General features: G+C 43.7%; 1 protein-coding gene across 13 annotated transcripts in view; it reads right to left on the minus strand.

The window, feature by feature from the left end:
• Window positions 1–16,216, minus strand: part of DLG1 (discs large MAGUK scaffold protein 1) — a 241,181-nt gene that overhangs the window by 24,627 nt on the left and 200,338 nt on the right. For all 13 annotated transcript variants that reach the window (XM_038749481.1, XM_038749480.1, XM_038749488.1 and 10 more), the window contains 3 exons: window positions 10,766–10,880; window positions 7,675–7,851; window positions 6,748–6,817 (listed from right to left, as the gene is read on the minus strand). In XM_038749481.1, coding sequence (XP_038605409.1) covers window positions 6,748–6,817; window positions 7,675–7,851; window positions 10,766–10,880 — 362 coding nt within the window. The remainder of the gene's footprint in view (window positions 1–6,747; window positions 6,818–7,674; window positions 7,852–10,765; window positions 10,881–16,216) is intronic.

Consider the following 16,216-nt stretch of genomic DNA (forward strand, 5'->3'; position numbering starts at 1 on the left):
TCTAATCCCGGCTCCGCCCCATCTGCTGTGTGACCTTGGGCAAGTCATTTCCCTTCTCTGTGCCTCCGTTCCCTCATCTGTAAAATGGGGATTAAGACTGTGTGGCCCATGTGGGGCAGGGACCGGGTCCAACCCGATTAACTTGCATCCTGCCCAGCGCTTAGAACGGTGCTGAGCACATAGTAAGCGCTTAGCAAGTACCATAATTATTATCATCATTAAGTACAGTGAGTAAATTGATGTTAGAGGCATGAAGCGCGCCGATTGAGTTGTAGTAGCTTAGAACAGTGCTCTGCACATAGTAAGCACTTAATAAATACCATTATATATATATATGTATATATATACGTATATATGTATATATGTTTGTACGAATTTATTTCTCTATTTATTTTATTTGTTCATATTTATTCTATTTATTTTATTTTGTTTTGTTCTCTGCCTCCCCGTGCTAGACTGTGAGCCCACTGCTGGGTAGGGACCGTCTCTATATGTCGCCAACTTGGACTTCCCAAGCGCTTAGTACAGTGCTCTGCACACAGTAAGCGCTCAATAAATACGATTGAATGAATGAATCTATATATATACTATATATATAGTATACTAGCATAGTATAGCACTACTATACTGTATATACCATACCATAGTATAGCATATACAGTAGTATATATAGTATATTATACTATAGTATAGCATACATAGCAGTATATATATATAGTACATTATACCATACTATATCATCAATCGTATTTATTGAGCACTCAGTGTGCAGAGCACTGTACTAAGTGCTTGTGTATATATATATATATGTACTACCATACTATATATCATCATCATCATCAATCGTATTTATTGAGCGCTTACTATGTGCAGAGCACTGTAATAAGCTCTTGGGAAGTACAAATTGGCAACATATAGAGACAGTCCCTACCCAACAGCGGGCTCACAGTCTAAAAGGAGGAGACAGAGAACAAAACCAAACATACTAACAAAATAAAATAAATAGAATAGATATGTACAAATAAAATAGAGTAATAAATCTGTACAAACATATATACATATATACAGGTGCTGTGGGGAGGGGAAGGAGGTAGGGCAGGGGGGAGGGGGAAAGGGAGGAAGGAGGGGGCTCAGTGTGGGAAGGCCTCCTGGAGGAGGTGAGCTCTCAGCAGGGCCTTGAAGGGAGGAAGAGAGGGCGGAGGGAGGGCATTCCAGGCCCGGGGGAGGACGTGGGCCGGGGGTTGATGGCGGGACAGGTGAGAGCGAGGTATGGTGAGGAGATTAGTGATAATATTATATATTATACTATATATATTATATATATAGTATATACAGCACTACTACACTACATATATCATATACTATACTAATATATAGTATAGTAGCATAGCATAGCACTACTATACTACATATACTATACTATAGCATAGTATATATAGTAGTATATATAGTATATTATACCATACTATACATAGTATATATATTTATATATATATACACACGACTATACTATATATAGCACTACTACACTATATACATCATACTATACTATATGTAGCAGTATATATATTATACATAGTATAGTGTAGTACTACTATGCTATATATATACTATATATGTTATATATACTATACTGTAGTCCTATACTAGTATATACTATACTATATACTATAGTACTATACTAGTACATACTACCATACCAGTACTATAGTAGTATATATAGTAGGAAATCACCGAACTATGGTAGGAGCTGATTGAGTGCTTTAAAGCCGGTGGTGAGGAGTTTCTGTTTCACGTGGAAGTAGACTAGCAACCACTGGAGGCTCTTGAGGAGACGTTACAAGTTAATCGCGTGTAACGCAGTCCCTGCCCCACGTGGGCCTCCCAGTCGGACTCAGGTTTCCCTTTCTCTTAGGGCCTCAGTATCCCAAGGTACACGGACGGGGTCCGACCTGATTAGCGTGCACCTACCCCAGTGCTTGGCACACAGTGAGTGCTCCAGAAGGGCTATCCTTATTAGTCCGACAGGTTACGACACCACCAGCGGTTCCAACTTGTCATTTTCACCATGGGGTGAATTTAGGGCTGAATTGAAGCCCTTGGGGAAACGGCGTGGCTCTCAGCGGAAAGAGCCCGGGTTTGGGACTTGGGGGACGGGGGTTCTAATCCCGGCTCCGCCACTTGTCTGCTGTGTGACCTTAGGCAAGCCGCTTAACTTTTCTGTGCCTCAGTTACCTCATCTGTAAAAGGGGGATTAAAACTGTGAGCCCCACATGGGACACGCTGATTACTTTCTATCCACCCCAGCGCTTAGAACAGTGCTGGGCACATAGAATGCTCTTAATATCATAATAATAATACTGCTACTACTAATAATACAGGGGGGGAACAGCGTGGCTTAGCGGAAAGAGCCCGGGTTTGGGAGTCAGTGGACGGGGTTCTAATCCCGGCTCCGCCACTTGTCTGCTGTGTGACCTTAGGCAAGCCGCTTAACTTCTCTGTGCCTCAGTTATCTCATCTGGAAAAAGGGGATTAAAACTGTGAGCCCCACGTGGGACACGCTGATTACCTTCTATCCAACCCAGCGCTTAGAACAGTGTTTGGCACATAGTATGCTCTTAATATCATAATAATAATACTGCTACTAATAATAACAGAGGGGGAAAACCAGCGTGGCTTAGTGGAAAGAGCCTGAGTTTGGGAGTCAGGACGGGGCTCTAACCGCGGCTCCGCCACTTGTCTGCTGTGTGACCTTGGGCAAGCCGCTTAACTTCTCTGTGTCTCAGTTATCTCATCTGGAAAAAGGGGATTAAAACTGTGAGCCCCACGTGGGACACGCTGATTACTTTCTATCCACCCCAGCGCTTAGAACAGTGCTGGGCACATAGAATGCTCTTAATATCATAATAATAATACTGCTACTACTAATAATAGAGGGGGGAAACAGCGTTGCTTAGCGGAAAGAGCCTGGGTTTGGGAATCAGTGGACAGGGTTCTAACCGCGGCTCTGCCACTTGTCTGCTGTGTGACCTTGGGCAAGCCGCTTAACTTCTCTGTACCTCGGTTACCTCATCTGTAAAAAGGGGATTAAAACTGTAAGCCCCACGTGGGACACACTGATTACCTTCCATCCACCCCAGCACTTAGAACAGTGCTCGGCACATAGTATGCTCTTAATACCATAATAATAATACTGCTACTGATAATAACAGAGGGGGAAACAGCGTGGCTTAGTGGAAAGAGCCCGGGTTTGGGAGTCGGAGGACGGGGGTTCTAATCCCGGCTCTGCCACTTGTCTGCTGTGTGATCTTGGGCAAGCTGCTTAACTTCTCTGGGCCTCAGCTACCTCATCTGGAAAAAGGGGATTAAAACTGTGAGCCCCATGTGGGACACGCTGTTTACCTTCTATCCACCCCAGTGCTTAGAACAGTGCTCGGCACATAGTATGCTCTTAATACCATAATAATAATACTGCTACTGATAATAATAGAGGGGAAAAACAGTGTGGCTTAGCAGAAAGAGCCTGGGTTTGGGAGTCAGGACGGGGTTCTAACCACGGCTCCGCCACTTGTCTGCTGTGTGACCTTGGGCAAGCCGCTTAACTTCTCTGTGCCTCAGTTACCTCATCTGTAAAAGGGGGATTAAAACTGTGAGCCCCATGTGGGACACGCTGTTTACCTTCTATCCACCCCAGTGCTTAGAACAGTGCTCGGCACATAGTATGCTCTTAATACCATAATAATAATACTGCTACTGATAATAATAGAGGGGGAAAACAGTGTGGCTTAGCAGAAAGAGCCTGGGTTTGGGAGTCAGGACGGGGTTCTAACCACGGCTCCGCCACTTGTCTGCTGTGTGACCTTGGGCAAGCCGCTTAACTTCTCTGTGCCTCAGTTACCTCATCTGGAAAAGGGGGATTAAAACTGTAAGCCCCACGTGGGACACGCTGATTACCTTCTATCCACCCCAGCGCTTAGAACAGTGCTCGGCACATAGTATGCTCTTAATACCATAATAATAATACTGCTACTGATAATAATAGAGGGGAAAAACAGTGTGGCTTAGCAGAAAGAGCCTGGGTTTGGGAGTCAGGACGGGGTTCTAACCACGGCTCCGCCACTTGTCTGCTGTGTGACCTTGGGCAAGCCGCTTAACTTCTCTGGGCCTCAGCTACCTCATCTGGAAAAAGGGGATTAAAACTGTGAGCCCCACATGGGACTTGCTGACTACCCTCTATCCACCCCAGTGCTTAGAACAGTGCTCGGCACATGGTATGCTCTTAATACCATAATAATAATACTGCTACTGATAATAATAGAGAGGGGAAACAGTGTGGCTTAGTGGAAAGAGCCCGGGTTTGGGAGTCGGAGGACGGGGGTTCTAATGCCGGCTCCGCCACTTGTCTGCTGTGTGACCTTGGGCAAGCCGCTTAACTTCTCTGTGCCTCAGTTACCTCACCTGTAAAAGGGGGATTAAAACTGTGAGCCCCATGTGGGACACGCTGTTTACCTTCTATCCACCCCAGTGCTTAGAACAGTGCTCGGCACATAGTATGCTCTTAATACCATAATAATAATACTGCTACTGATAATAATAGAGGGGAAAAACAGTGTGGCTTAGCAGAAAGAGCCTGGGTTTGGGAGTCAGGACGGGGTTCTAACCACGGCTCCGCCACTTGTCTGCTGTGTGACCTTGGGCAAGCCGCTTAACTTCTCTGGGCCTCAGCTACCTCATCTGGAAAAAGGGGATTAAAACTGTGAGCCCCACATGGGACTTGCTGACTACCCTCTATCCACCCCAGTGCTTAGAACAGTGCTCGGCACATGGTATGCTCTTAATACCATAATAATAATACTGCTACTGATAATAATAGAGAGGGGAAACAGTGTGGCTTAGTGGAAAGAGCCCGGGTTTGGGAGTCGGAGGACGGGGGTTCTAATGCCGGCTCCGCCACTTGTCTGCTGTGTGACCTTGGGCAAGCCGCTTAACTTCTCTGTGCCTCAGTTACCTCACCTGTAAAAGGGGGATTAAAACTGTGAGCCCCATGTGGGACACGCTGTTTACCTTCTATCCACCCCAGTGCTTAGAACAGTGCTCGGCACATAGTATGCTCTTAATACCATAATAATAATACTGCTACTGATAATAATAGAGGGGGGAAAACAGTGTGGCTTAGCAGAAAGAGCCTGGGTTTGGGAGTCAGGACGGGGTTCTAACCACGGCTCCGCCACTTGTCTGCTGTGTGACCTTGGGCAAGCCACTTAACTTCTCTGTGCCTCAGTTACCTCACCTGTAAAAGGGGGATTAAAACTGTGAGCCCCATGTGGGACACGCTGTTTACCTTCTATCCACCCCAGTGCTTAGAACAGTGCTCGGCACATAGTATGCTCTTAATACCATAATAATAATACTGCTACTGATAATAATAGAGGGGAAAAACAGTGTGGCTTAGCAGAAAGAGCCTGGGTTTGGGAGTCAGGACGGGGTTCTAACCACGGCTCCGCCACTTGTCTGCTGTGTGACCTTGGGCAAGCCGCTTAACTTCTCTGTGCCTCAGTTACCTCACCTGTAAAAGGGGGATTAAAACTGTGAGCCCCATGTGGGACACGCTGTTTACCTTCTATCCACCCCAGTGCTTAGAACAGTGCTCGGCACATAGTATGCTCTTAATACCATAATAATAATACTGCTACTGATAATAATAGAGGGGGAAAACAGTGTGGCTTAGCAGAAAGAGCCTGGGTTTGGGAGTCAGGACGGGGTTCTAACCACGGCTCCGCCACTTGTCTGCTGTGTGACCTTGGGCAAGCCACTTAACTTCTCTGTGCCTCAGTTACCTCACCTGTAAAAGGGGGATTAAAACTGTGAGCCCCATGTGGGACACGCTGTTTACCTTCTATCCACCCCAGTGCTTAGAACAGTGCTCGGCACATAGTATGCTCTTAATACCATAATAATAATACTGCTACTGATAATAACAGAGGGGGAAAACAGTGTGGCTTAGCAGAAAGAGCCTGGCTTTGGGAGTCAGGACGGGGTTCTAACCACGGCTCCGCCACTTGTCTGCTGTGTGATCTTGGGCAAGCTGCTTAACTTCTCTGTGCCTCAGTTACCTCCTTCGTAGAAAGGGGATTAAAACTGTGAGCCCCACGTGATTACCTTCTCCACCCCAGCGCTTAGAACAGTGCTCGGCACATAGTATGCTCTTAATACCATACTACTACTAATAATAATAATGATAGAGGTGATATGGCAACCAGGGGACGAGGGCTCTGCCACGCTGTTCAGCTGGGAAGAAGGAAACCCAGTGGGTTTCACTGAAAACATGGCCTGCCAGCAGGGCAAAACCAGAAACTGCTACTTTGGTGCTGCTGCTAGTCAGGCAGGGGCAAGAAAGGCTGATTTTGGCTTCCAGCCCTGCCCAAAATGCTGATGCAGATGCAGCTTAGCGCTTAGAACAGTGCTTTGCACATAGTAAGTGCTTAATAAATGCCATCATTATCATTATTAAGCCACTGACTTCATTCCACAGTGCCGATTCCTCGGGGGGCAGGTACGACGGGAATAGACTGAAATATACTTTTTTTGAAAAGAGCGGGTCTCTGACGCGTGGGTTTTTATTTGTTTTTAACTTTTCAAACAAAGGAGCATTTTCAACTCAATACCACGATTCCCTCCAAAGATGAAATCAAGTTAAGTGCCATCATAAATCATTGAAAAAACAAAATATTTCATTTATCCACTCACCCCTTTATCTCCTCTTGTTTTGGAATTGAATTTCACCGTTTTTAATCGTGCCCGTTCTTTCTTCTCAACCCTATTGAAAAAGGGCAAAATAAAGCAAGCACTATTATGTACATGTCTATTAATTATATACTATATATTATTTATTTATATTGATGGCTTTCTCCCCCCTCTAGACTGTAAGCTCCTTGTGGGCTCTGCACATGGTAAACGCTCAATAAGTAATGATAACCACTATGACGATGTTGTCTTAGGAATACCAGGAATAGCCAACATTATCGAGTCTGATGTCCTCGGAGTTTCTGCTTTCAGAATTTTCATTTCTGAAAGTTCAATCATGGAATGTAGTTTACTTCAACCCTCAAATCAAAATTACCTAGGAATTCAAAACACCAAAAAAGGTAACTTGGTCCTTAATTTACAAGACTATTAAACATATGGGTGAATTAATGTTTCTTGTTTGCCAACTGCCTTCTTGTTTTCAGAATTGCTCCAAATATGTAATATTCTTTGAAGGGGCAGAGAACCAACAGAATCTTGAATACGACATTTTGAACACTTCAAGTAAATGAGAAAGAAATACACTCCATAATGGGGAATTATCACACCCATGTTTACGTGTCGTTTTAATAGGTGGCACATCTCAATATTATATATGCTTGTGAAACATAGATTACACGTGGGATACGGACTATATACGGACTGTATAGGACCTTATTATCTTGTTTCCACCCCAGCACTCAACATGAAACTTGGCACCTAGGAAGAGCTTAATAAATACCACCATCATTGTACGTAGAGATGCGTTTGCTTGTAAAAATGCCACGTCCAAAGAGAGAGAAATAATCAGAAGTAGATCTCGTGGGCTCCCAATTTTGCCTTTCCACTTGGTCTTCCAAAGGGGAAAGCCCGAAATATAGTCAAAGTTACCTGCGTTTGCTCGGAATGACTCCAACTTCATCACTTTCACCATCTGGAGTAACCTGCCTGGCTTGCCACCATTCATCGTCAGAAGCATTGATGACGTGAAGGATGTCCCCGAATCTAAAGTTCAAGCCCTGACTGGGAAGGCCGCTGTCTTTAGTCTTGTCATAGTCGAAAAGCGCTCTAGATAACAGATGAAAAATTACATCAGTGGGACGGGTGGAGCCGACTCAGTAAAAGGGTTGACGGCTGTAAGTCCTGCCCTCGCCCCTAATTTATTCAATGAACAAGGCACTTTGCACAATCCAATAAAATGTGCAGGGTAGAGGACAACTGGAATGGAGACGGATTGCAATTCAGATGCTGCCACTTTTCAAAACCTGTGCTTGTCTGGGGTCTCTTTCATCGCTCTGCTCCTTGCCCCACATGCACTTCAGGCAGGGCGGCAGGAGAACCATATGGCATTCAGGATGGCGTGGCTCGGTTCCAGGACGGTGGCTTAGATACGGAGACAGAAAGCAGCTGCACTGGGACCACAGCTCCCACCAGGAACCTGGAATCTTCCTTGCCCACTCCTCTGACCCCCTACTTTGTCTCACATGGCAAAACGAGAATGTAAAAGTGGCTTGGCACACAGCCAGTTACGGGGGGGAGGGAGCCCGTTTTTAAAAAAGACGCTTAGATCGTTTGTTGTGAACAGAGAAATTTAAAACTGTAGCGATGAGAATTAGAAAAGCGTCTCACCCGGAAGATCTCCGAGTCCTTTGCTTTTGAATTATTGAAATGGGAATTGTGCACCTAATTAAAAGGCTTATGACACGAGAATAATAAATGGACTTACATTGTTTGTTCAATTAGAAGAAATAACCTAGCCCCAGGGAAGTTACGAGACTTGCCTTGAGGCTTTTTGCAGGTCTGTGGTTTAAGATCCTTGAACTCTGGATTGCGATGGGGTTGTTTTACAATCTGCCCTGGTTGTGCCTGGGTTCACTGTAAAACTAAAAGGCTCCAAAAGTAGTTGTCGTCCTGGGAATGCTGGGATACTAGGCATATGGGATTTCTGGCTCCCCCTGAACTCATTTGGTATTTCCAACCTTCCAGCCTTGCTTCTGAAACCCGGATCCCCACCGCCATTCCTGAACACAAGGATTTGGAGAGGATTTCTGTTTCCCAAAACCTCATGAGGATGTTATTAAGATGAATGGGATCCAAGAGACCCGAGAGGAAGTTTTGGAACCGCAAACGGATGACCAGTTACCATAACTGGGTGTACAGGAGAGGTGGCCATTTGTCCGGTTTTACAGCAGACAGCCCAGTTTTGGCTGGTCTGTACCCTGCCCGTTAGGGATATGGCCACGGATCTCTTTGTGCCTTGACCTCCTTCTGCTCCGCCCCTGCCACTGAATTCCACGGAACAGAATTGATGCCCGTTGGCAGGGACCTGGAAGGAATCCAAAGGCTACGGAACAAAATCTGGGGGGGGGTCAGGGGTTCCTCGGGGAAGCAGACACTAGGATCCGTGGACTTCCGTAAACGGTTACTGGCTACCCCACAACATTTCAGGGCATAGCCTGTGTAACAGACATCAATCAATCAATCAATCAATCGTACTTATTAAGCGCTTACTGTGTGCAGAGCACTGTACTAAGCGCTTGGGAAGTACAAATTTGCAACATATAGAGACGGTCCCTACCCAACAGTGGGCTCACAGTCTAGAAGCGGGAGATAGAGAACAAAACCAAACATATTAACAAAATAAAATAAATAGAATAGACATGTACAAGTAAAATAGAGTAATAAATAAATAAATAGAGTAATAGTACAAAATAGTACAAAATACTTCAAGAGTGCTCGGATAAAAAAATGATTTCTTTTAGCACTATGTACACAGCAAAGCTGTATGTAACGATATGTAAGTGGTCACATTTTCCAGCTACTGCCAGAACAGGAACTAGAAACCAGGTCTTCTGAATCCCGGAAAAATGCTAGATTTTTGGTTGCCTTAGTTTTGGTTAAATGCTATGAGGATTTTGAGTTCATACCTTGGCATGAACCTAAAGTGAAACTTCATATACATTAAGTCCTTTTACCATAGCACAATGGAAGTCTCTTACTTCCAGGTCGGAAAAGACATCTCCCTTCTATCCAACATTCCCGTAGGCACAAGGGACCAAACTCCGGGGTGATCGCCTGCCCGAGTTGTTTGAGCCGGACTTGATCGGCCCCAGGTTCTGATGACACCTGACGGCTTCTAATCGAGGCCGAAAAGACTCCAAAGCGTAGCTTCCCGGCCTATTAACTCCCTGAGGCCTGTCCCTTTCAGTTTCCCTTCCCATTCCAATCCTGGGATTTTTTCGCATCCACACGCAAAATGAAAAGTTGGCGCTGATACCTAAGGGCATCGATACTGAACTAACGCGGTCTTACTATCCAGTGCACGTTCTTTCAGTTTACATATTGTGGCATCTGCATTTTAAAAAACAAAAACGCTACACTACGTAACATGTAAAAATAATAAAATAGTATTTAACATTTAAATACCAAATCAATATTAAGCAAAGGACAAAAATCCCACATTTCCCATGAAGCGCCACTTAGAGCCTTTTTATCTTTCAAGTTTGATTTTACATATTTACGCACTTACTGATTCTTGTCTACTCAAAGATATTCTTGTTTCCATATTAGACTGTCTCTATAAATTCTCCCCCGTACTTTCAATTACTATGGTAATTTCTGCAATACATACATTAACAGATTGCACTGAAACAAAATTAACATCCCACGATTCAGGGCATAGGAAACAGTACTGTTGATGGAAGAGTTAAAAGAATGTAACTACGTTTTAACACTGAGCACTTTCATTACTTTCCCATTTTCATATTAATTATGCCATTCATTTAATACACTACATTACATTACCATGAGAGTAAGCACAGGAATGTCAGAAGGTAAACTAAAAAAAAAATTCCATTAGCTCCCCAAATCCAATTAATCTGTTCACAGAGTGTTAATTGAGAAATCCAATTAGATAAGCAAGGCAACCTTTTGCAAACAAAAACCCGAAAGTTGTCATAATTGGAGATGAATGGGTAATTACCTGACATAGAGAGATCGCTTCTGGCTAGTTCGTAGAGATCCTGATCCTGAACTGATGCTACTGTTCATCATCTGCTCTCGTAAATCATGTATTTTTGCTTCAAAACGACTGTATTCTGAAATGAAAAGAAAGAGAATCCCTAGTAAAGACAGTCCTGGGAAATAAAACTACTTCAGAAGATGGAAAGTTTTGAAAGTGAGGGATATTTTAGAAAATGAAGGCACTTCTCAAAATGGGTTCCAACCTTAAAAGCACAACATGATAAAAGCCAATTCCACCAGTGCTAAAAATTAGTCTTACTACACCCATTCAATCTATAATCTATAAAAATAAAAAAAACCCTCGTGACATTAGCACTGTGAACAATTTGTAAAAAAAAAACAAAACTGGACCTGCTCCTCTCTAGTATTTATGTTTTCGATGTCACGTACTCGGGTAGACTTTTTTTTAAACGGTGAAGACTATCCCACATAAAAATTTAAACAGCGTATTTTGCTTCTTATTGTTTTTATACACATATTTTCCAACAGAAAACCTGATAACCATGGTTCCTTAATGAGTCGTTCACAAACTACTTTTTGCAGGAGTTGCTAATATAAAGCATATTAATTATGTATATCAACCTAAGATTAGGTACAATAAAAACAAAGACCATACTTAAAATGAAGCTGGCTACGAAAAGTGTTACAGTTGTTGAAGAAGTATAATGAAGAAGCTATTTTACAATACAGAATTTCAGACATGTCAAATAATGTTAAGTTACTCATAAAAAGGAATCTGTAAATTTGAAAATGCAAATATTTTCCCGACAAACCTTAATTTGAAATTCATTCAACTCAAAAATTCACCCTTAAGAACTCTGCAATCATTTTTGATCTGCTGAAAAGCAGCATTTTAAACCAATGTATTTACATATTTTGTTGAGCACTAACCCAAACGCAAATAGGCGGTTCTCTTATGAAGCACCATGCAATCATTAAAAATTCAGAACATGATTTTAGTTACCAAGACAGCCTATTTTTAACATCCTGTACTTACGCGCTACCGTCACCGAATAGGGTCTACACAAATTGAACAACTGCTCTTTCAGACACCTAGCTTGGATGGAGATCAACTCCAGAAATCTTCTCTGTGATTAAAGAGCGAAGAAAGACTTTCCAAAGGAGTGCTGAGGTAGTCTCTTCCCCACATACCAACAGTTCTCATTTAGTTGGTGTTTGAGAAGGTCATCAAAAGTCAAGACAAAAAAAAAAGATGACAAAATACTCCTGAAATCTTACCTCTTATCCTGCACACTACGTGCATTTTTCGATTAAAAAAAAAAATCCTGAACCGCTAAACCTAAGATTTCCTCACGTTGCTTTTGAATAAAAAAGCCTTCATCAATTAAGGAGAGGAATCAGACTGTTATAGTTATGTGACCCAGAAGCACAATGCAAACTACGCCTTTCAACGAGACGGAAAACTCACTCAGCACACGGTTCCAACTGGGGCCGTTGTATAGAAAGCATCATGGAACCACAAATCAGAAACGGCTCACTCCAGAAGCCATTCACGTATTCAGATTCTGGCCTCTCGTACCTGCCAAAGGTCCAATTTCCCATTTTCCCCACTAAATAATACCATTTATTGGGTGCCCCCGCTTCTAGACTGTGAGCTCGTTGTGGACAGGGGACGTGTTTGCCAACTCAGTCGTATTATACTCTCCCAGGTTTCTCAGTATGGTGCTCGGCCCACAGTAAGCGCTCAATAAATACCATTGACGATGATACTGTGTGTAGAGCGCGGAATTACACGTTTATGGACTCAATACAGTATCTCTTGGCTGCATAATGGAAAGCACGGGGAAGAGACAAGGAGAAAACGGCACGGGAAAAAGAGAAAAGGCGGTGACGGCTGTGGGTGGTTGGTTGCCTCCCATCACAAGGCCAAGTCTGAACCATATCTGTAAATATGTCCTCGTTTAAAAAGCATTGGGTAATTAAGTCCTTCGATTTTTGTGTCTAGTTAAGGAAAATGACCCGACAAAGCGCTATATAGCTCTGAAGGTAGTCACTGTAAAATCAAGTTAAAATTCATTCCGTTTTGAGAAAAAGACAATCTGTTCCCAACTGGGACAACGAAAACCAACCACTCACTTGTGCCAAAGAAAAAATTAATCTAAGAGAGAAGCTTATCTAGAAGTAGATGTAAATCCACAAAACAATTCCAAAAAGGCAGTTCAACCAGATAATAAAACCTCAGGCACATCAATAATGCATTAGACCGAATACAAATGTTTTGGCTGTAGGGGGACTTCCAAATCACACCCCGACAAGGTCATAAAGGGCAAAATAAGGAGTAGCAATAGAACTACAGAAAATGGTTAAGCTCTTAATATACGGCAAATTTTTGAGCGACAAAAAACACTATATAGCAAGGCTTCAACTCTCTGATTTCAGAAATACATTTACCACAGCATGCTTTATATCCATCGCCCAGAGCTTACCAAACGGTGCAGCACAGAGATAAAGCCTCCGGAGCTACATTTCAACTAAACATGATTGGGGACGAAGGCGCAGAAGGGAATTTTTTTAAAAAATTTCAGCCGTTCACGTTGTCTCTGTCCGGCAAAGGACAGCTGGATTGTAGAGAGGGGGCAGATGGAGCCAGGGTGGCTTCACCCTCCCTCACCTCTGCCAGGGACTGCGCTTCAGCGTCTCGGGGGGCTGCGACTCGGAGCGGCCTCCCAGCAGTGGAAAACCTTGACGGGAATTCTCGGAATGGCTGCAGCATCGGTACTATGGAGTAGCAAAGTGGACTGATGGCAAAGCATGATAGGTATGACCTTGACTGCACTCTTCTCTCTCCTGTCTCTTCCCACTGGTTGGCCAACTGGCAGCGCCTAGGAGATGATCATCTGCCGCTACCTCAGCCATCTTTTGCTCCCCCCAATCTTTGATCCCTGTCCCTGTGTGTCCCAAAGCCCCCCCCTTTTTTTTCTAACACTCATTAGCTGGTAGTAGTAACAGAATTTAATCCAAGGGCATCGACTGGGTCATCTTCTTTCATCGTAATTGCTCAGCACGCTCAATAATCCGGCCAGTACAGTAACAGGCACTTGTTAGTAGACACGTTCCCTGCCCACAAGGAGCTTCAAGTCTTAGAGGAGGAAGGTGACAATGAGGCGCGCTGGCTGCGAGGAAGAATAGGTGCCCTTCCTTTCCTCCTGGACCGCCAGGTGCTGGGTGGAGACCCTTGTGGGGGATTAAGACTGTGAGCCCCCCGTGGGACAACCTGATCACCTTGTAATCTCCCCAGCGCTTAGAACAGTGCCTTGCACATAGTATGCGCTTAATAAATGCCATCATTATTATTATTCTATTATTATCCTGGTTGAACACATGGAGATGGGCCAGGTGACAGAACTGTGGCGACGCAGGGGCCTTGCACACCTGATCAGATGCCCAGCTACCGCCGCGGCCGGAGCGAGGGACCGTGGCTAATCCCTATCTAACGCATTCATGGAATTTCTATAGCCATTCCAGGCCTCGGCATCACTAACTCCATGGAAGTTTTAGTTCTGCTTGTGCACTCAACCAATTGTATAGGGTATCTGTCTCTCTATCAGAATGTAAGCTTCTTAAGATGGCAGGGACTTCTGTCTTTTACTTCTTTAAATCTCTTAAGCACTTAATAATAATAATAATGATGGTATTTGTTAAGCGCTTACTATGAGCAAAGCACTGTTCTAAGCGTTGGGGGGATACAAGGTGATCAGGTTGTCCCACGGGGGCCTCACAGTCTTAATCCCCATTTTCCAGATGAGGGAACTGAGGCACAGAGAAGTGAAGTGCCTTGCCCAAGTCACACAGCTGACAAGTGGCGGAGCCGGGATTTGAACCCATGATCTCCGACTCCAGAGCCCGTGCTCTTTCCACTGAGCCACGCTGCTTCTCTTAATACAGCACTAAACGTGGTACAAACTCAAAACACTACTGATTACGAATGCTGCCTCTAGATATTGGTTTTAAAAAGAATAACGAAAAATCCCAAACCCCTAAAACTGAAGCCCTATTTTCCGTCATCTCGATTACTCAGAAGACGCTATTTCGTGAGAGTATTTTGAAAGACTGCAGCTGCAACGCAGTGAAGTTTGACAGATTTATTGGGCAATTGTTTAATGCAGGCCCAAAAAAGCAACATATTCTGTTGCCTAGGATGAAATAATTATGAACCACAGCAATTAACAAGCACAGTTTCCTAGTCAAATTTATTTGTTGTTTTAATATAGGATAATCTGACAGCTAATGAACATCAGCCACAAACATTTTCAAGAAATCTCTCACTCATTCCTTTCTAGAAAATTAGAAACCAATTAACCCTCCGATTGGTGTGTTCTCCAATGCCATTGCTTCTTCCACTCCCCCTCTTTCAAACTCCTTCTAGGAGAAAACATCAATCAACCCCCTAATCAATTTGTTATCACCGCCTTCCTGTATCTTATTCTACTCCTGTTATTGCTCTTGCGCTGCCATCTTTCGTCTCCTTGGGCACCGTCTAGACAGTGTGAATTTGGAAATACACGTAAAGTACGGTTCATGGATTTCTCTGCTTGGATTACAAACTGCCACTTACAACTGAACCCACTAGCAAGAACTTTCTGATCTACTTCTCTCAAAGCCATTCCCCTGAGCAAGTGTGTCTCCTCCGCCAGATCGGTGGCCCTACGCGTCATCAGGCACGTCACTTCACGGCCACCTATACTCTTTTCTTCCCGACATTATTTATTCCCTCTTCTCATCACTGCACTATTGTACAATCATCCCTATCCGCTCCTCCGGCCTCTGCTCCTTTCTCCTCCTAAGCATTCCAAAATGCTGTAATTATTTTCTTACTCACTGCTTTTGATACTTTCGGCTGTCTTCCAAGCCCTCCGCTAGCTTTCCAGGGCCTGCACAATATAATTTAAACCTCTCATCCTCTCTTTCAAAGCACTGCACCAGCACTTCTCAATCCTATCTTTAAATCTAGATCATTTTCTCTTTGCCTCATTTATGCCTTTACATCACCTCCCGTCCTTTATCTTATTATCCCATCAAGCTATTTTCCTCCCTTCACAGACCCCTATACACCACCTCCTGTCCTTTATCTTATTTTCTAATCAAGCTACTTTCCTCCCTTCACAGACCCCTATACATCACCTCCTGTCCTTTATCTTATTTTCTAATCAAGCTACTTTCCTCCCTTCACAGACCCCTATACACCACCTCCTGTCCTTTATCTTATTTTCTAATCAAGCTATTTTCCTCCCTTCACAGACCCCTATACACCACCTCCTGTTCTGTATCTTATTTTCCAATCAAGCGACTATCCTCCCTTCACAGATCACCTCAAAAGTAAGTTGTAAACCACTTTGTCCAAACTGATAAGCTGAGCAGGGTAGCACTAAGTACATTACCACAAATAAAG

Source organism: Tachyglossus aculeatus, chromosome 7, assembly GCF_015852505.1.
Source record: "Tachyglossus aculeatus isolate mTacAcu1 chromosome 7, mTacAcu1.pri, whole genome shotgun sequence".
Lineage (NCBI taxonomy): Eukaryota > Metazoa > Chordata > Mammalia > Monotremata > Tachyglossidae > Tachyglossus > Tachyglossus aculeatus.